Genomic DNA, 20,064 nt, shown 5'->3' on the forward strand with positions numbered 1-20,064 from the left:
AAGGGGAAGGGGCTGAGGTGGGGACTGAGAGGGTCCCTGTGATGGGACCAAACCTCCCGCACCCCTGGAGGCTCCTGATGCTAAACAACTGAGGTCATAACTACGGCTTGTCCGCTGTCCACCTTTCCCATCTCTGTTCAAGGGGCACAGAAGTCCAGCCAGTCCCTTAGTGTCCCCTGCCCTACACCACCTTGGTTTCCCTACTTCCATTCCTGTCCCCTGCAGATCCTTAACCCTCTTGGTAATGAACATGCCATTTACATGTGTCCCTGGGTCTAGAAGGATATTTGAGCCTGTGTGTGCATGAAGTATGTTCCATACCCTCTTATCCCACATGGGCAAGGCCTTCCCTGTGAACAGGCTCATTGGTCGGGTGGGAGCACTGATTCTGGAGCCTGGCTCCTGGGTTCGCTCTGCCTCGGCTTCCTTCTGTGATCCTGGGCAAGTAACTTGCATCTCTGAGCCTGAGTTTCACCACAATGAGGGTGCTTGCAGAAGGTTGTAAGAATTAAAGGAGTTATAAATTATGAAGTACTTAGAACAGGCCTGACAAATGATAAACACTTTGGTTAGCTGTTATTATGGCAAACTTTCCCACACTGGGCATCTCTTTCCTCTCCTTTAATGAGCCAGGTCTACGGGAAGGTTGGGGAGTGCAGGGCAGCCATGCTGAAAACAGTGATTCATCAGGGCTTGTTCCCTGGTCGCAGGAGGGAGGACTGGAAGGAGGTCTGGGCTCTTTCTTTGTGTCTTTTGGCCAACAGCTGGCCCAGAGGGCTGGGGAGGGCTTGGGCAGCAGGTCAGACAGCCAGAGTTGAGAGGTTTCCTGCTGGGAAGGACTGTTGACAGGTATGCTGAGAGTGAAGTGGAGGGCTGCCCCTCCCCCAAGTAGGGGTGCTTAGCCTGGGTCCTGTCTGCCACCAGCTTGGGGAACTTGACCTCAGGAAGGAAGCTGCTCACCCGCCCCCCCCCCCCCCCCTTCCTAGTGCTGAAAGCTGCCTCAGGCCTGAGTCTCTCCAGATCTCTCCTAGTCCAGCCCCTGCCTGGCCCTCTCCCCTCCCCCATCAGCGACCCAGCCTCACTGGCTGGCTTTTCCCCTCTGAAGAGCTGTCCCTTTGACTATGCACGTCTCTGTGCCATCTCCTCACCGATCCTGCTGGGCGCCTGTGGCAGGCGGAGGGGGGGGGGGGAGGAGAGGGGAAATAAACCCCATCCTCCAGCCACCTGGAGAAGGGCCACCAGCAGCAGAGTGAAGGGCATGGACTAGCCCTGTTGGTCAAAAGCCCACCTACTTCCTGCTCCAGGCAGCTACCCAGGGCCTGACCTGGCTCCCCTGCGACCCCTTAGAGGACAGCCTGAGGAAAGGTTGCTAACGGCACAGACAATCCCTGAACAGGGAAGAAATGGGAGAGTCAGAAGGGGCAGGCTCGGGGCTCTCCATGATGTTGGCGTGAGGGAGCGCGTGATCCTGTGTCCTTGTTTGTCCCCGGCCTTCAGCATTGCCTTTGATGTTCTCCACTCTGCCCTGCTTCCCCAGACATAGACGAGTGCCGCCTGAACAATGGTGGCTGTGACCACATTTGCCGCAACACGGTGGGCAGCTTTGAATGCAGCTGCAAGAAGGGCTATAAGCTTCTCATCAATGAGAGGAACTGCCAGGGTGAGTGGGCTTGGGCCAAGGAGAAAGTCCTGGACAGGTTTGGGGTGGAGAGTTTCAAGCAGGCCGGAGCCTAAGAAAGTCTCAGACACTGTGGAGACTCTGCAAATTAGCAAATGTGCGCCTTCCGGACGGCCCAGCTCCACACTGGGTGCACGGCTTGGCAGAGTGAGGGGTGGGTTTCACCCCAATCCATATCCTGGGCAGGGTCTGACCATCCTAACCACACGTAGTGGCCCTGATCCAGAGGCATCCGGGCTCGCGGTTCCTGACTCCAGGGATCCAAGCGGAGGGGCCCGGGATGGGGAGCATTGCTGAGTTGCCTTAAGTAGGGGCTTTCAATTCAGGAGAGAGCCAAGGCCTCTCACTTGGGCCCTTCACCTGAGCAAGGGGTCCCAGGGCCAAGTCGCCCAAGACAGACTCTGGCTTGAATCCTTGCTCTTCCAGATATAGATGAGTGTTCCTTTGATCGAACCTGTGACCACATATGTGTTAACACACCGGGAAGCTTCCAGTGCCTCTGCCATCATGGCTACCTGCTGTATGGAGTCACCCACTGTGGGGGTAAGCCAGCAAATTTGGACCCTCAGCTACCAGGCCCCTCTCCCTCCTCACGGTTCAGCTGAACAAGCCTCTGAGTTGGCTTGTGGCTAGGGGCAAATCCCCAGGCACACGTGCCATGTCTGCATCCATCGTGATGAAATGGGAGGAGTTGAGACAACAGGTACCAGGGACTGGCATCCTGCCTCCAAAATGTCTGTCTCCCCTCCCCATCGCTTCCCCTAGACTCCTGTCCTTAGCTCCCAATGTCAGCCCCGCCGGTAGGTAGCAGTAGAGGAGGCTTTAAGAAGCTCATCACTGTGGCCACATCTCAGTCATTCTTTTGACTGTGGACAGAGATAAAGAAAGGAAGTCTTAGGCTTGACCCCTTCTCAGACCGGTAGTCATCTTGAAATGCCTGGAACTCTAACCAAAGGTCCTTACCTACTGCCCACTCCCTGGCTCCTTCTTCTCCCCATCAATGTTTGTCGGTGACTCCCTGCTCCTCCCCCCAGATGTGGATGAGTGCAGCATCAACCGGGGAGGTTGCCGCTTTGGCTGTATCAACACTCCTGGCAGCTACCAGTGTACCTGCCCAGCAGGCCAGGGCCGACTGCACTGGAATGGCAAGGATTGCACAGGTGGGCATCGCCCTCTGCTGGCCGAAGCTGGCACTACCATTTCAGGGGTTCTGGAAAGCAAAGCATTCCATGTTGAGGAAAGTGAAGTAGTAATAGGGGTGGAGAGCATAGCTCCTTGTTAGACACATGAAGGGTCGGTAAATAACCTTTCATCCCTTTATCAGTCTCTGTGTTAGTTACAATTACAATTCTGCGGGTAGCCAGTTCTCTTCCTCCACACTGCCAGCTGAGGGAGGGTGAGGACAGCAGGCCCGCTCCTCCTCAGCTTCCCTCCCTTCCTAGAGCCTGTGAAGTGTCAGAGCAGTCCTGGTGCCTCGAAAGCTATGCTCAGCTGCAACCGCGCTGGCAAGAAGGACACCTGTGCCCTGACCTGCCCCTCCCGGGCCCGGTTTTTGCCAGGTACATAGGAGGGGCTGCTGGAGGTTCCAGGGAGTCGGGGGACTGGGGAGGAAGACTGGCTGTTCAGGCAGCAACTCTGCTGCCCTTAGAAATGTCCAACCAGTGAGGGGCTTGGGGGCAGGTCAGAGCTGTGACAGCCCCCTTCTCTCAGAGTCGGAAAATGGCTTCACGGTGAGCTGTGGCACTCCCAGCCCCAAGGCCGCTCCGGCCCGAGCGGGCCACACCGGGAACAGCACAAACACCAACCACTGCCATGGTGAGCACCAGCTGAAGGCCTGTTCCCACCCCACTCTCTTGCTTACTGACCCCGGTTTTTCTTCATTAACCCCCGACCTTACTCTTTTCTGGATCCCCTTTCTTTGCTCTGCAATTCTCCAGCCCGGCTGCCTTGCTCTCTCTTCCCTAGCATCTGATTGCCTTGGCTTTTGTAATCCCTCTCCTCCAGCCAAGCCCTGGCTTATTGCCCAGCTTCTCAACATCCCCCACAGCAGCCCTCTCACACTCCCGGGGCTCCTAGGCTCTGCTGAGCTTCTCCCATCCCTCTAGAGGCTGCAGTGCTGGCGGTTAAACAGCGGGCCTCCTTCAAGATCAAAGACGCCAAATGCCGTTTGCACCTGCGCAACAAAGGCAAAATGGAGGAGGCCAGCAGAATCCTGGGGCCAGGTTTGGATTGGGGACCCCACTCCAATAGGTTGTCTGGCCATCAAACCCTGCCCACCCCTCAACTCTTCTGCTTAGTGAGATCGCCCAAAACCCACTGGATCCTGAACTCTAGAAAGAGCAGGGGCAAGAGCAGATGTAGACATAGAGCCCAAGGAAATCCCAGGGTATTCTCCTAACCAAGTAAAAGAGAAGGAGGTAGAGGCAGGCGGAGAGCTGGTGAGGAGTGTCAGCTTGGATGGAGGGTGAGAGCTGGAGGGAGGACTTTGCGCACCCCAGCAGGTGCCCTGGGCTGACAAGGCCTTCCCCCAGGTGCTGCATCCTGCTCTGACTGCCAGGTCACCTTCATCCACCTCAAGTGTGACTCCTCTCGGAAGGGCAAGGGCCGCAGGGCCCGGACCCCTCCAGGCAAGGAAGTCACTCGGCTCACCCTAGAACTGGAGGCAGAGGTCAGAGCCGAAGAAACCACAGGTGGGCCTGGGAGCACTGCTGGAGGAGGGCAGGAAGGGAGGGCAGAGGTAGGGAAACCACAGGTCTCAACAGCAAGGGGGACGGGTGGAGCCTGTTCTAGGGGCAGACCCTGCCTAACGCCAAGCCCAGGGCCAGTCCTCTCACCTGGAGCCCCTAGCTTTGCTCTTTCCCTACTGCTCACAGCCACTCTCCTCTCTTCCTCCTCTGGCTCATACCACCACCTGCCACAGCCAGCTGTGGGCTGCCCTGCCTCCGACAGCGGATGGAACGGCGGCTGAAAGGGTCCCTGAAGATGCTTAGAAAGTCCATCAACCAGGACCGCTTTCTCCTGCGCCTGGCAGGCCTTGATTATGAGCTGGCCCACAAACCGGGCCCGGTAGCTGGGGAGCGAGCTGAGCTGGTGGAGGCCTGTAGGCCTGGGCAGCACCGCGCGGGGGCCAAGTGTGGTAAGGGAGCTTGCTGGGATACAGGGGAGCATGGGAATAGAAAGACCCACCTGGGGCCTGGCTCAGAGCAGAATTCATGACGGCCTCGGTTGCATCTCTCAAATTGTGAGGCAGCCAAGACCTCCTGCCCCTCCCTGGTCCTGAAATCTAGGACAACAGGTGGGGCCACGACCCTCCTGCACAAGGCTTTGGCCCCTGATTCTTCCACGCAGAATATTCTGTTTCCAGACAGAGGTTCTCCTTAAATCTGGGGGAGCGGGAAGGGGAGTCCCAGGCCTGGGTGGTGGGAAATAGGGGGGTGGGTGGCTAGCACAGCCGACTCTCCCTCAGTCAGCTGCCCGCAGGGAACGTATTACCACGGCCAGACGGAGCAGTGTGTGCCATGCCCAGCGGGCACCTTCCAGGAGAGAGAAGGGCAGCTCTCCTGCGACCTTTGCCCTGGGAGTGATGCCCACGGGCCTCTTGGAGCCACCAACGTCACCACATGTGCAGGTGCCAGGGGAACAAACAATGCAGAGTGGGGTAGGGTGGGCACTGGGATGCCCATGGGCATGGGAATTCCCAAGGGCAGGCCCAGGCTCCAGGCTCCTCTCCTAGTGAACATCCTGTTTGTGTGCCTCTGTCCCCTGAGACTGGGTGACCCCAAAGGGACGACCAGGACCACCCCCATCAGAGTCGGGCCCTTGGTTCATTGCAGGTCAGTGCTCACCGGGCCAGCACTCTGTAGATGGGTTCAAGCCCTGCCAGCCATGTCCACGTGGCACCTACCAACCCGAAGCGGGACGGACTCTGTGCTTTCCGTGTGGCGGGGGTCTCACCACCAAGCACGAGGGGGCCACCTCCTTCCAAGACTGTGACACCAAAGGTGAGTAGGCTCCTCACCCCAGCAGGAGACTTCCCTTCCCCAGACACTTCCCCAGACTCTCCAAGCCTCCAGAGTCGACCCAAGTTTGTTGCTCCGCCATCTTCCCCAAACCAAGAAAGGCCTAGCTGCCTGGCCACCCACACCATCCTGCTCCGAGGCCCCGTCCTGACCCACCGCAGCCATGAGCCTGGGAATTGGGGGATAAATAACAATAAGTTACCTTTGGAAAACTGGTGGCACAGTCTCCCCAACACTACAAACGTGTTCTGGTGCAGGTTTAGCACTGCTCAGCGCCTGAAAGAAAAGGATTGGCTCTGTAGCCGACCGCTGTCAAGCTTGCTGTCCCTGCCGGGAACTCTGGCATGACCAGGAAAGGCTGGGACTCTGGGAGAAACTGTGGTGTCTTCAGTGTCCTGATTCTCCAGGACGAATGTGTCCTGCCCATCCCATGTCCCAGAACTCTAACTCGCCTGCCACCTTAACGGCTACCTTTCCCCTTGCCTGCAGTCCAGTGCTCCCCTGGGCACTACTACAACACCAGCATCCACCGCTGCATCCGCTGTGCCATGGGGTCCTATCAGCCTGACTTCCGCCAGAACTTCTGCACCCGCTGTCCAGGAAACACCAGCACTGACTTCGATGGCTCCACCAGTGTAGCCCAGTGCAAGAGTATGTGCAGGCCAGGCTGCAGAAAGGGGGCTAGAGAGGCCGGGAGCAGTGGGCACAGGAAGAAGCAAGGTGGGAGTAAGCCAACAGGGAGTGGGCCTGGGAGGTGGATGGGCAGGGACATCCCACCCTCTGTCTCTCCCCAACTCACTCAGGCTCAAGACCAGTTGCTGGGATGGGCCCTGTAGCACTCTCTCCCTGGAGACAGGTAATGGGGAGGCAAAGACAGGTGAGGCGAGATAAGAAGGTACTAAAAGAGCAGGAGGGAAGGTGGACCCAGAACCTGGAGAATGGATGATGAGCTAAGAAAGGTGGCTAGCTGCCTACGTGAGTCTGATTTCTACTTCAGAGCTCTTCATTTTCCCCAACCCATTTCCCCACTGACTTCACTTCTCTTTCTTGCTCTGTCCACTGCCCTTGGCTACAGATCGTCAGTGTGGTGGGGAGCTGGGTGAGTTCACTGGCTATATCGAGTCCCCCAACTACCCAGGAAACTACCCAGCTGGCGTGGAGTGCGTCTGGAATATCAACCCCCCGCCCAAGCGCAAGATTCTGATCGTGGTGCCCGAGATCTTCCTGCCGTCTGAGGACGAGTGCGGGGACGTCCTCGTCATGAGGAAGAACTGTGGGTGGCTGCAGCGCGGGCCGGGGCAGGGCAGTCCGAGTCTGGTTGGGAGGGAGAGAGGGAACTGGTTCAGGAAGCATTGGGGCAGTGGCAGGGAGGCCTTGGGAGGAGAGAAGCGACAAAGGAAAACAGTGGTGCTCATGGTTGGCGGAACGCAGTTAGGAAAGGCAGCACTGGGACTAGAACTCCAGTGGTGTTACATGTGCCACTGTCCTTCTCTCGCACTTTTGCTGTTCCATTCATTTAAATGTCAGATTTCTTCCACTTTGTGAGTGCCAGGATGTCAGAGAGGATTGTGGAACAAGCTCAGGGGGTGGGAGACAATATATGTATGGGGGTGGGGACAGAGCATGCCCAGGTGACGCCTCTCAGCATGACTCCTCCTCCCACAGCCCTCGCTCCAGGAGGGCTTGGGGACCATGCCCTGCTGCTCCCCTGACATGCTGCTTGCCTTCCCAGCCTCCCCATCCTCCATCACGACCTATGAGACCTGCCAGACCTACGAGCGCCCCATCGCCTTCACAGCCCGCTCCAGGAAGCTCTGGATCAACTTCAAGACAAGCGAGGCCAACAGTGCCCGTGGCTTCCAGATCCCCTATGTTACCTATGATGGTGAGCAAGGGCAGGAGAGCCAGGGAGGTGGCGGAGAAAGGGGAGGCTCAAGGGCCTGGGGAGAGGGGGGCAGCAAGGGAAACAGGAGGGTTCCCACCCCTTAGCTCTTCCCCTTGATTGACTTTGCAGAGGACTATGAGCAGCTGGTAGAAGACATTGTGCGGGATGGTCGGCTCTATGCATCTGAAAACCACCAGGAGATTTTAAAGGCAAGTGAATATAAATAACAACAATAGCCAACATTTAATGAACATGTATGTAACAATGTGCAGGCAACATGCTATGTGCTCACATGAATATTCTCATTTGATACACACAACTGCTCTGTGAATTAGGTACTTTCATCATTCCCACTTTATAATTTGGAAATATGAGGCACAGAGAACTATAGAAGTTTCCCAGAGGTTAAGCTGAAATTTAAGCCTTAGCCCACCTAACTGCAATACAGCGGTTCTCAACCTGTGGGTCGCGATCCCTTTGGGGGTCGAACAACCCTTTCACAGGGGTCCCCTAAGACCATCAGAAAACACAGATATTTACATTATGAATCATAACAGTAGCAAAATTACAGTTATGATGTAGCAATGAAAATAATTTTATGGTTGGGGTCACCACAACATGAGGAGCTGTATTAAAGGTCACAGCATTAGGAAGGTTGAGAACCACTGCTGTAGTATTACCCACACCTCGGGGAAGACAAAGGGAAGATGAGGAGATGTAATGTCCTCTGCGTCTTCCATAAAAAATCTAGGGTCTGGCCACTGTGGCTCAGTGATTAAGGACCAACCTATGAACCAGAAAGCCAGGGTGTGATTCCCAGTCAGGGCACATTCCCAGGTTGCAGGCTCAATCCCCAGTAGGGGCATGCAGGAGGTAGCCAATCAATGATTCTCTCTTATCAGTAATGTTTCTCTCCGTCTCTCTCTCTCCCTCTCCCTCTTCCTTCCTCTCTGAAATCAACAAAAAAATATGTATTTTTTTAAATCTAGGGAAAATTAGTTATAGAAAGATGCTTTTGCTTAAGTCCCTTCCTTCCCTTACTCCCACAGAAAAGCAAATTAGCTCAGCATTTCTCAGAGTTAATTCAGTAAAGACCTCTTTTTTAAAAAAAAATGTCAAGGTCTTGGTGCTAGCTATTTTATTTTATTTTTTAAATATATTTTATTGATTTTTTACAGAGAGGAAGAGAGAGGGATAGAGAGTTAGAAACATCAATGAGAGAGAATCATCCACCAGCGGCTTCCTGCACACTCCCCACTGGGGATGTGCCCGCAACCAAGATACATGCCCTTGACGGGAACCGAACCTGGTACCTTTCAGTCCGCAGACTCAGCTCTATCCACTGAGTCAAATCAGTTTCAGCAGTAAGACCTCTTTTAAGGGAAATGTTTCCAACATTGAAGAATCAACTAGACACCTGGGTCATGTGGATCCCAGTTTAAGAAAATCTTACTTAAGAAACTATAATCCTAGTCACAGTCTCATAAATTATTAATTTTAAAAAGGTTTGTCTCTGTTAATAATTTTTGTATTATCATCAAAATAATGGACATGATGACAAAAATCTTCTAGAACTTGCAGACTACAAAGAATATCATTTCAGAAATGCTTTTAAAACATTTTTTAGCCTAGCTGGTTTGGCTCAGTGGATAGAGCTTTGGCCTTGGACCAAAGGGTCCTAGGTTTGATTCTGGCCGAGGATACGTACCTAGGTTGCAGGCTCCTTCCAGCCTGAGCCCTGGTCAGGGCTCGTGCCAGGGTGCTCAGGGAAGGCCTCTGAGGAGAGACCTGAATGAGGTAAAGGACTGCCTATCAGGCGATCGGGAGAGGAAGGTTCCAAGCCCCGGAGCATGGGAGCAGTGTGGCATGTTCAAGAACTTTGAGAAGGCCAGTGTAGTCAGCAAAATAAGGAAAATTTGAAAGGATGGAGGAGAGAGAACAGGGCCCAGATCACATTCAACGAATGGGCCATGCAAGGGACTCGGCTTTACTGGGTGAAAAGAAGCAGAGAAGTGTTTTGAATGGACATGACCTAATTAAACATTTTTTAAAAGCCACTCTGGGGAAGAATAGTCTGTAGAAGCACAGGGTAGGTGGAAGCATGGAGACCAGTTAGGAAGCTCTTGCAAAAGTCCCAGTGAGAGATGATGGTGGCTTAGACAGGGTGCTAGCTATGGAGACAGTGAGAAGTGGTCAGACTCTGGATATGTTTTGAAGGTAGAATCAACAGGACTTGCTGTGGTTGTGAGGAGTCAAGGATGGCTTCAAGGACTGAGAATGGAAGGCTGGGGCTGCCACTGACTGAGCTGTAGATTCTAAAGGAGGAACAGGGAGTGGGGGTGGGGATCCAGCTCACCTCTGTGCAGGCCTGTTAGACAGCAAGAGGGGCTGCTGCTGAGGTGAGGCGGAATCCCTCTTTCCCCTGCTGCCACTCACATTGCCACCCGCCATCTTTGCAGGACAAGAAGCTCATCAAGGCCTTCTTCGAGGTGCTGGCTCATCCCCAGAACTACTTCAAGTACACGGAGAAGCACAAGGAGATGCTGCCAAAATCCTTCATCAAGCTGCTCCGCTCCAAAGTGTCCAGCTTCCTGAGGCCCTACAAATAGTGCCCCTGTGCCCAAGACCCAGGTTTTGAAGACCCCAGACTCCTTAGCCCTCAGAGCCGGCAGCCCTCACGCCCAGATAAGGAACTCTCTCCTCTTTTAGAGAAAAAAAATCACTATATAGACTAAGAACTCTCCCTTTCTGTCGCTCTAGTTTCCTTCCCTTGTCTGTCTCTTCTCTCTCTCTTTACCTCTCCTGTTTTTCCTTTTCCTGCATTCTCCCTGGAAAAACGATTTGGTACTGGCTGTATTCTCCCTGAGGGGTACAGGAACAGTACCCCTTCCCTCCCCAGCCACACTGCCATTTTACCAGCTCACATCCCTAACCCCTTCAGCTTAGAAGAATACTAGAGGCCCCAGAAAGAAGTGGGTCTGCTGGGGAGTGGGGAGGGAGAAGAGGGCTTCTGCCATTATAAGGTTGTGCCTTACTAGTCAGGAACCAAAATGCCCTCTGGCTGGGCCCCCCAGCTGGCCCCGAGGTGATTCTAACAGCCCAAGGTTCTGCCAAAGAAGCCTTTGACTTGCAGGCTTAATGCTAGCACTGGTCCTCTGGGGCACGTGGTGTGAGCTCCGGACTGCCCACACAGCCGCTTCTGGGTCTATTCAGCTCCTCCACTTCCGCCAAGTCTGCTTGGGTCCAATCCATGAGGGCTTACAAAAGTCCCGCACCACTGGGCTAGTGGACACCCGCCGAGTGAGGAAGAGCAGCAGGCATTATCATGTGGAAAGTGCTGCTGTCCCTCCCCATGAGGAAGACTATATATATATATATAGCTCTGCAGGACAAAAACCAGGTTCTATAGCATCACCAAGAAAAAGAAAAAGAAAAAAAAGGCAAAGGAATTGCATCATCTAAAGGACTAGACTACAGAACAACTGGAAGCCAGCCTCAAACCCTAATCCCTTTTCTTGTCTTCCCTGGCCCAGCCATCCCCTCACCCTGATCCGAGTGCTCCCTGGGGGAGCCCTACTCCCCTTGCTAAGTGCCGTCCTTAAAGAAGCGTGGCTGCTAAGCAGAAGCCAGCCTGGGCCTGACCCCAGATTCGGCTTTCCCTCGAAGCCTCCATTGGCTTGTGGGTTCCGCCAAAGAGGACCCCACTCTGCAGCCAGCCCAGAGCCACCTACCTCTGGCCCCAGGCCGTGGGCAGCAAGAGGAATGTGTGTGCACTTGGCAAGCCTTCTGCCACCCTGTCTACATCTAATAAGTGCAATCATTTTGAGTCTATGTTGTCTAGAGGGAGGGGTTTTTGTTTTCTGGATTTATTTTTTGGTTTTGTTTCTTTCTCCTATATTAGAGCTACCCTATTTATAGCTGCCCACAACAGAAGAGTATATATTTGGAATGAAGAAAAAGGTTTTGAATCTCATGAACTCTGAGTGCTGGAGCATCTGATCTGTCGGTACTCCTCACCCAGTGGCCATCAAGACCTCCTGAGCTCTTGGTGTGGGTAACCCAGGGCTGTAACTCTGAGGCACCTGATGTGTAGGACAGTAATTCTGGGGACTTCATGGAGCAGGAAGGAGAGGGACCTGTGTTTGCTAAACCAATCCTGCTATCCCTGTGCCTCTCCATGATTCAGTATGGACCTCATGATTGTAGAAGTGGATGGAATTGGTCAGTGATTCTCTACCCCAAGAGGGAAACCTCCATCTTTTCCATGCCTTCCTCCGGTTTTCCCTTGGCGTGCACATGGAAGAGGACCTGGGCAAACCCCTTGGGGAAGGGCTGACTAAGGGCCCTGAGGCCAGAGACAAGGCTGAGGAAGCCAAGAACAGGACAGATATCCAGGCATGAAGTTGTTTGCCTGAACTTAGCCATTCCCTCTCTGAGTTGACTTCAAGCCTAGTTGCCTCAATTTCTGCTTTTCAAAAGGAATAAGTCCATACGTAAGCCTAGATCCTGCACACTCCACCGTCAATCCACTGCTGCCTGTAAAATTATTTTCCATTTGTTCCTTCTTATTCCCCCAAAGCTGTGGTCCTATTCATTCAAAGGCTAACAATTGACTCATGTTTATTTCCAAGTGACTGTTCTAGGCTACTGCTCCCCCAGGAGACTCAACACTAAGAAGCCTGACCTCCATCCCCTTTCCCCAATCAGTAGCATTCACTATCCAAACAGCCTTAAGGAGTGCGTAGCCAATGTCACAGCTATACCCCCTCACTTCCACTAGCCAACACCATGGCTCTTAGGGCTGGAGTGTCTGGCTCTCTTCGTCTCTCTGGATCAAAGACGGTATTATTATAAAGATCTAAAATGGCTGCCTCCAAGCAGGGAAATGGTCAGTTAATCCATACTTCCTGGGATATGCCATAAAAACTGATTTTTTATTAACTTTGACCATCCTCATTCTCGGCCAGAAGCTAGGATAACGTTCTGATTCCTCTCTTCCTACCATTTGCATCTCTCGTAGAAAGCTAGCCAGAGTGCTTCCCAAATTATGCCTTCAGGGCCTGGCTTCTTGCACTCTTCCTTTCCTGATACCCCATACATATACAAACACACTTCCTCCACTCGTTTATTCCATGGTTTCTGGGACCTGCAAATGATTTCCAGTTTGGAAAGTATAGGCTATGAGGCTTCTTAACTGATGTCAAGGCAGATCTTGGAGAACAGGAGAAGACCTGCTAATGTCCACTAAATTGAATTTAGGTTGTCCAAACTGGGGGGCAAGGGAGGGGTAAGAACCCAGACAAAGCTATTCACTAAATCTATGGAAGCCAGCCCTGGGGCATCAAACTAAATAGACTGAATCAGGAGTCAACACTCAGGGACTCTAGGCCTTTTCAGGGCAGACAGAAGAGGACTGGGGAAGTGGAAAGACGGTGTAAATGGGAAGCCTTCATGAATCAGCCCAGAGGCCACTCTGCAGGATGGGTGTTTATAGGGCCACAATACTATAAGGCTTCCCTTCTCTTACTACAAAACCTGCCCTGATCTGAGTGGATTGGAAGCCATTTCTGCAGTGGCTCTGAGCATCAAGTAATGCATATCAAAAGGAAGAAGTCCATGGGTAGGCCTAGATCCTGCACACTCAGCAACATGTAATCCCTTTTACTTTTCTGCCTCCCTCTTTCTGTATTAGACCAGGCCCATTCCCTAAACCTGAGGGAACTCTGAGTCAGGAAAAAAATTATCAAAGTCTGGGCGTGAGCTGCCACCTGCCCTAGGCCTCCAAATGCCCAGAGGCTGACAGTGAGCTGTGACTGCCCTGACTTCCCCAGGATTGGTGTAGTTTGTTGGGGGCTCATATTTGTTGCTGAAAGTTCAGTAATACAGTCCTGAATTTTGGTACTAATGAAACTTTTTATATTCGAGAATGTTCTCCATATGCATATGTAAGGTGATTCTGGAATGGATTAGGTGGTCATATCTCAAAATGTCAGAAAATGTTATGGAGCATTCAAACTTCTGTATTTGCTGCTTAACCTCAATATAAGAGGCTCAGACTAGAAAGGGAGACAAGGGATTACTGACCATAAGCAGGAAATAATGTTAATCTGCTTGACTTCTTAAGCACGGTAAGAAAAAAGTGGAAGCAAACAACACAAGGATGTCTTTAAATTCAACCTGTCTCAATTGTAGTACATCCTGTCCTTGGGCCATTATTTGGACTAGCAACCCTTTAGAAAAATATATGATTACAGGGAACAGAATCCCCAGTTCTGTTACCAGCCTAGCTAGACAACACAGACTATAGCAGTATGGACAAACTGAAAACTTTATTCATTTGTGTGAACTAAACTGAAGTTTCAGAATAACCATTATCAACGTGGGAGGCTTTCTTTATTCCATGCAGAAGAAATCTCAAAATATTGTATTTATATCTGCCTTCCACTGTTGCCGATATAATAAGTATCTCTTACACAATCAACAATAAACAGTAAATGATGCAGTTCATAGAATATTTTGCACTTGGAGAAAAAAATGTATCTGAACTTGTAAAAAGAAATGTTTGGATTTTGTATTGTCCTTTTTTATTATTATTATTATTAAAATACTTAATGAAACTCCTCGGCCTGGCATCTTTTCCTACATCTCAGTAGCTTATCCTAGAGCTGGTAAAAGCTTTGGTTTCTGCACTTACCCAAATTTTTTATTTCTCCACCTTATTCCTAATGTTTTAGAATTTGAAAAGGCTTGTCCCTTTTGTCTATTTTTAAAAGCAGTATCAAAAATTAGCCCCAAAGGGGGATCTAGGGAGCAGGGGAAATTTAGGATATTGTTCCTCCTCATCACAATACAGTTCCCAAAATCTGGCCAGGGCCATAAGTGGCTCAGACACCTCCCTAGTTAAGATGTCCCACCTGTGGTGAAGTACCAGCAATGAGATTCACCCAAGGTTGTGCTTTTTATGCAGTACATTCTATGGGGGAAGAAAATGGAATTGGGAGTTCAAGAAGAAAGGAAAAACTATAAAATGTATATTTTTTAATGGGTGTTGGTGGGCATCATATATTTAGAGTATTTGGAATCCAGTGGCTACATTTAAAAACGAAGTAATGGTTTTAGTTTAAAATGTCAAAACTCACAGCAAGTCAGAATTATCCTCTACAAGTATTTAAATATATGATAGAAAATCTAGAAATCAACTTAAAAATAAATAATGGGGTACACAGTTCTTTAAAATTCTTTTATGGAGTCTATCTTTAAAAAAAAAAAATTCTGAAGATCGCTTCTCTATATGGCATATTGTAGGGGTGGGGACCAAAGGCAGAATAGAAGCTGCTAGAAATGATCTTCAATCACTACTCCAAAGTACTTTCCTCACCAGTTCTCCCAAGTACCTGAAATTACCCATCACCAGAATCTTATTACTTCAAATGCAGACACTGGTTTCCTAGAGAGGTTTTTATTTGCTTGCTTGTTTTGTTTTTTATTTATCTTGGAGAGAGGGAAGGAGAGGAAATAGGGGGAAGGAGAGGAGAGGCACATCCATGTGAGGAACATCAATCAGTTGCCTCCCATACTGGCCTGAAACCTAGGTATGTGCCCTGAGTGGGAATCGAACCTGAAATCTTTTGGTGTAGGGAAAACTCACTCCAACCAACTGAGCCACACAAGCAGGGCTCCCAGAGTTTCTGTTAATTGTGTAATGGGAGAATGTATTAGCCAATCACATTAGGATCTGCAAGGAATGTGAGAAAGCACAGATGCATTTTTATTATGAAAAAAGGTGGTAGGAGGACAAATTAAGACAACCTGAATTCTGTTCCCTGCTCTATTTCTAACCAGGAGTTGATGCTACAAGACAAGCTACTTATTCTCTGTGTATCTACGTAAAATAACTTGCTAAATGCCCACTGGAGTGGTCAGGCTGTTTATTTATACAACAGGAGATATATATAGGATTCATTACTCATCCTATATGATAAAACCCCAATATGCAAATTGACCAAACTATGGAATGAACAGTTGCTATGACACACACTGACCACAAAGGGCAGATGCTCAACGCAGGAGTTGTCCCCTGGTGGTCAGTGTGCTCCCACAGGGGGAGTGCCGCTCAGCCAGAAGCCGGCTCACGGCTGTCGAGCGCAGTAGTGGTGGTGGGAGCCTCTCCCGCCTCCATTGCAGGCAGGTGGTAAGGAGTGAGGAGTCCAGACTTAAGCTGGCAGGCGGACATCCCCCGAGGGGTCCCGGACTGTGAGAGGGCGCAGGCTGCGCTTAGGGACCACCCCCTCCAGTGTATGATTTTCGTGCACTGGGCCTCTAGTTATTGTCCTAATATATAAAAAGCCAGGGGCCATCATGGCTGAAACAACCGGACAGATGACTGAAAACAGGCTGCGTGGGGTGACAAGGCTGGCAGGGGATTGAGGGACAACCAAACCAACGAATGAAAACAGGCTGCATGGAGCAACAAGGCCAGCAGGGGGAGCAGTAAGGGGCGACCAGGCTAACAGAGGGGGCAGTTGGGGTCAACCAGGCCAGCAGGTGGGGGAAGTTAGGGGTGACCAGGCCAGCAGGCAGGTGAGCAGTTAGTAGAGGGTGCAGGCTAGCCTGAGGGTACACCCCCCCCCCCCGCCATGCATGAATTTCGTGCACTGGGCCTGCAGTATAAGAATAAGCCATCAGTTGTTACCCACTGCCCACCGAAACTGAGAGCCCGGAAACTGTGGCCCCAGTCCAGCCTCAGGAAATGTTGAGCGAAAACAAAGATGGGAAGAGGCAATGTCTAAAATGGAAGGAGAGGGCTTTCTGGTTAAGTTCTTCAGAGGGGAGAAGAGGAATAGGATGTCAGTGCCCCCACTGGCATGGTTAGCCACCATAAGCCGCAAACTCAGTACTTGAATACTTCCCTTGCAATTTTTTAAGTGAAATTGTGATGTGTTTGTTTTTTGGGGAAAGGGGAGTAGAAACAAATTAGTTGAAGTCTAAAGGATAGAGATGGAAAAGTTTCTCACCGCATTCCTCCGGGCACTCAATTCCTCTCCTAAAAAGCAACCTCTACCAGTTCCCTATCTAACCCCTCTCCTTATTTAAATTTAACTTATTTAATTTTTTTTTAACCAAAACATTATTCCCCTTTAATGTTCCCTTAGCTTTCTGAGCATACCCCAATCGTGGGAGGGGGGGAATACTAAAAGGGCTCGGGTTCCTTCACCCCAAGCTAGGCTGCAGGGGGAGCAGCTGGTTTGAGGCTGGGGTGCGGCGAAGGGGGAATGAGAGTGACAGGACCCATCAGGGCGCCCTCCCTAAAGGGGCGAGTGCCTCCCGCTCCTCAGTGTCACCCTTTCCGGCAAGGAGCTCAGTACCTGCAACTGTTTCCGAGGGGCACGGCTCGCAGGCGCAGGCGGTGCCCGCGGACGGCGCGCTGAAACGCTTCGGGTCATGAGGCGCGGCGACCTGGGCGGAGCCGCCTCCCAGCGCACCTGCCAGCCCGCCGGCCGCGCCGCTCCTCCCTTCCCGCCAAGTCTCAGGTGGACCGAGTCCCCGGGCGCGACAGGTGGCGGCTCCTCATTGCCATAGCGACGACCGGTCCGCAGCCGGCCCGGCGCTGGTCCGGGCGTCGTGACGTCACCACGCCCTCCTGGCGCCGGCGGAGGCCGTGCGTCACCCCGGCGGGGCGGGGCTGCGAGGGGCACGGTTCGGAGCCGGCCGCCCGGGCTGCAGGGGCCCGGGAACCAGGATAGCTAGGACGGCGGCCGCGGCGACGGGGGCTCGGGGTGGACGTGCCCGGCATTTCGCATGCGGGTTCCGGGGCCGGTAGAGGCGCGCCGAGAGGAGAGGCGAGTGCGGCGGCCCTGGAACCTGGATCCCGCGCGAGGCAAGCTGCGCGCGGGCGGGCGGGCGATGGCGCAGGCGGGTTGCGGGGCCGGCGCTGGTGGCCGGGCCCGGTGCATGGCGGTCTGTCGGCGGAGTCGCCCTCGGGGGCTGTCAGGTTGGTGGCTCTGGGAAGAGATGGTCCACCGCGCCCAGGTGGGAGGCCGGGCGGGCGCAGGGCCCCGGGAAGGTCGTGCCCACCTTCCTCCCGGCGGCCAAGGGGCTGGACGGCGGCCTGACCCTTCCCCACCCGGGTCCTGGCCCTCGGCCCCCGGCCCCCGGCCCCCATCCCTCCCCTTCATTCCGCCTGCTGCGCCTCCCCCAGGACTCCCAAACCCCACCCCGTGACTGCGCCCGCTTCCCCCTCCGTGGCCCCACACCCCACCAACTGACCCTAACCTCACCAGGTAACCCTCAGTTCTCAGTCAGTGACTCTGACAACCTAGAAACTTGCCCAGCTCTGCGTAGGTTCCCACCAACTCAGTGACCCCCTCAGTTTCACACAGAGATCCCCACGCCCCTCCTTGATGACCCCAAACCTTTTCAGTGACCCCACTGGTCCCGTAACCCCGCCCTTCCTACCGGGCTCTCCCACAAACTTGGTGACTCTCAAGCCTACTTCAGTAGGGCCCCCCCCCCCAGTCATCTACAAACCTTCGGTACCTGATCAGCCTTTCTTTGCTTGTTACCTCATGATCTTCATTCCATGTTCCCCTTCATCCTAAAGTCACCCCCACTGACATCCCTCTCGGCACCCAGCCCGCCGGTGTCAATCAGCACGTGACTTAAAAATGCCCTAGCACCATGCTGGCGCCAGGGAGATAGGGAGATGGATATGAAGTAGCAGTAGTTGGAGGCGTCGGAAGAATTCTGGATTGAGTGTGTGGTCCCTGGCTCTGCCGCGGTTGTGCTTTGGGAGCCAGGGAGAAGCCCCTTCCTCACCCTGGACCTCAGCTTCTCCTCTGTGTTGTGATAAGGTTGTGTTCAAGGATCTCCGAGTTTATTTCCAGCTGTGAAATTCTGCAATCCTCAGTCAAGATAATCCTCGTTTGCAATCATTTTTGTGCCCTTCCCTAGGAGTTTACTCTTGGAACCTCACCCCAGGGTCCACCTGCTTCGTGGTCCTTATTGTCTCACTCCCCTGACCCCCTACACACTGAACAGTCCATACCCGTCCCTTGATCAGGCCCCATCCGTTAACATGCTTGCCACGCAGCATAGCAGAATGCTTCAATCCAGGCGTGGATGTGATAAGGGACCTGAGTTCTGGTGTGACAGCGGCCCCTTCAGCTATGGCACCTCAGGCATACCATTTACCCTCTGCTCCCGCATCTCTGCTTCTGTTAAGTGAGGATAATAGTAGTGCCTGAGATAATGTGTCCAAACATTATCCTGAGATAATGTTTACCTTTCAACAACCTCATGAGATGGGTCGTTATCATATCCACCACAATTTCCCATTTTGGTTTGTTTTGAGTTGATTTTAAATAAATGAAGAACCTGAAACTCAGATAAGTATCACAGCTGGGATTGGAAGCCAGTCTTCAAAGCCCATTTGCTCCGTTACCCCTCGAGCCCTCAAACCTACCTAATTTTCTAGGTCGCCTTCAGCCCCTGGTTTCTTATTTTATCATTCCTAAGCTCTATACCAACTCATTCCACGAAACCCAAGGTTTCTGTTACTTTTGCCCCATGGCTTTGTGATCTCGACACAGTGTTCATGATTTTTGACCCCACTTGCCCTGGGACCCCTGCACCTAAATACCTCTCTTCATTCTTCTTCCAGTTGTCACCCTAAGAGTGGTTGGGGGGAGCTCCTTCTCACTTCATTATTTCACCCTCATTGGCATTTTATCCCAGATCCTCTCATCCTATTACGTTCCTTACCGGAAGGAATTCATAGACTCTCACGCCCTCTAGCCCAGCAGTTTTTCCTCATATGATTTCTTCCTATTTTCAGTCTCTTCTAGTGTGGTAGTTGCATCCCTTCGGCCATCCTCAGCAACATCCTTTACCTAAAACCTTCATCTACTAGTAATTAGCTCTCGTGTAGTGACTGCCTTCACCCAGCTTATAACCTTTTCATCTTAAGATCCTCCTTTTTACACTCTGTCCAATGAGCTGTGAGATCCTGCCTCTCAGATTCCTGGATCTCCTGGCATTTTCCTTTTTCATCAGTGATCTCTTTTTCAAACCCTAATCATCTATCACCTTTTCCCTCTCCCTGTGCCCCTGTCCCTTCTCACAGTATCCTCTTCATTTCCCTAATTTTTCTCCCAATTATCCTCACCTTACCGATCTTGATAACATTGATTATAATATAAACTTCTCTCCCATCCCAACTCTGCCTTCTTCCTCTGTCCTGTGCATCTAACGCCAGGACCACATGAACGACCCTGCCACTCAGCTCTCCTTCCTTCACACACAGCACTGTCCAAACCATTGGCCTCTTTGGCTTGTCCAAAGAACTACACAATTCTCTGGCAAGTTCTGATAATAGATCACCAAGATCACAGTCCTTTAGATAGCAACGAAATTCTTCTGAATCAGTCTAACCTTGTGTCCTTGACCCACTCCCACGACCCTATCCTATTTGTGAAACTGCTTGC

The 20,064-nt window shown here is 52.0% G+C and overlaps 2 protein-coding genes and 1 long non-coding RNA gene across 13 annotated transcripts in view; 2 read left to right on the top strand and 1 right to left on the bottom strand.

The window, feature by feature from the left end:
* SCUBE3 (signal peptide, CUB domain and EGF like domain containing 3) overlaps positions 1-14,190 on the top strand; it is a 36,885-nt gene extending 22,695 nt beyond the window's left edge. For 4 of the 6 annotated variants that reach the window (XM_084890023.1, XM_084890020.1, XM_084890022.1 and 1 more), the window contains 15 exons: positions 1,538-1,660; positions 2,105-2,221; positions 2,713-2,838; positions 3,121-3,237; positions 3,389-3,493; positions 3,784-3,900; positions 4,210-4,368; positions 4,599-4,814; positions 5,145-5,306; positions 5,512-5,679; positions 6,187-6,348; positions 6,773-6,970; positions 7,430-7,582; positions 7,712-7,791; positions 10,042-14,190. In XM_084890023.1, coding sequence (XP_084746149.1) covers positions 1,538-1,660; positions 2,105-2,221; positions 2,713-2,838; positions 3,121-3,237; positions 3,389-3,493; positions 3,784-3,900; positions 4,210-4,368; positions 4,599-4,814; positions 5,145-5,306; positions 5,512-5,679; positions 6,187-6,348; positions 6,773-6,970; positions 7,430-7,582; positions 7,712-7,791; positions 10,042-10,191 — 2,153 coding nt within the window. In that variant the 3' untranslated portion in view covers positions 10,192-14,190. Of the gene's footprint in view, positions 1-1,537; positions 1,661-2,104; positions 2,222-2,712; positions 2,839-3,120; positions 3,238-3,388; positions 3,494-3,783; positions 3,901-4,209; positions 4,369-4,598; positions 4,815-5,144; positions 5,307-5,511; positions 5,680-6,186; positions 6,349-6,772; positions 6,971-7,429; positions 7,583-7,711; positions 7,792-10,041 lie in introns of those variants that run through there. The other 2 variants (XM_084890024.1, XM_084890025.1) reach the window with 2 other exon arrangements.
* LOC311625581 overlaps positions 1-17,219 on the bottom strand; it is a 37,725-nt gene extending 20,506 nt beyond the window's left edge. Inside the window, exons 1-2 of the long non-coding RNA XR_014795533.1 lie at positions 16,948-17,219; positions 5,900-5,973 (exon numbers count right to left, since the gene is read on the bottom strand). This is a non-coding gene — a long non-coding RNA (uncharacterized lncRNA). The remainder of the gene's footprint in view (positions 1-5,899; positions 5,974-16,947) is intronic.
* A 35-nt stretch (positions 17,220-17,254) lies between these two features.
* ZNF76 (zinc finger protein 76) overlaps positions 17,255-20,064 on the top strand; it is a 36,182-nt gene continuing 33,372 nt past the window's right edge. For 2 of the 6 annotated variants that reach the window (XM_084890026.1, XM_084890029.1), the window contains exon 1: positions 17,266-17,573. The gene's annotated coding sequence lies outside the window, so the exon portion shown is untranslated. Of the gene's footprint in view, positions 17,574-20,064 lie in introns of all 6 variants that reach the window. The other 4 variants (XM_084890027.1, XM_084890030.1, XM_084890031.1 and 1 more) reach the window with 4 other exon arrangements.

The sequence above is a fragment of the Pipistrellus hanaki genome (assembly GCF_964339955.1).
Source record: "Pipistrellus hanaki genome assembly, chromosome: 7".
Classification (NCBI taxonomy): domain Eukaryota; kingdom Metazoa; phylum Chordata; class Mammalia; order Chiroptera; family Vespertilionidae; genus Pipistrellus; species Pipistrellus hanaki.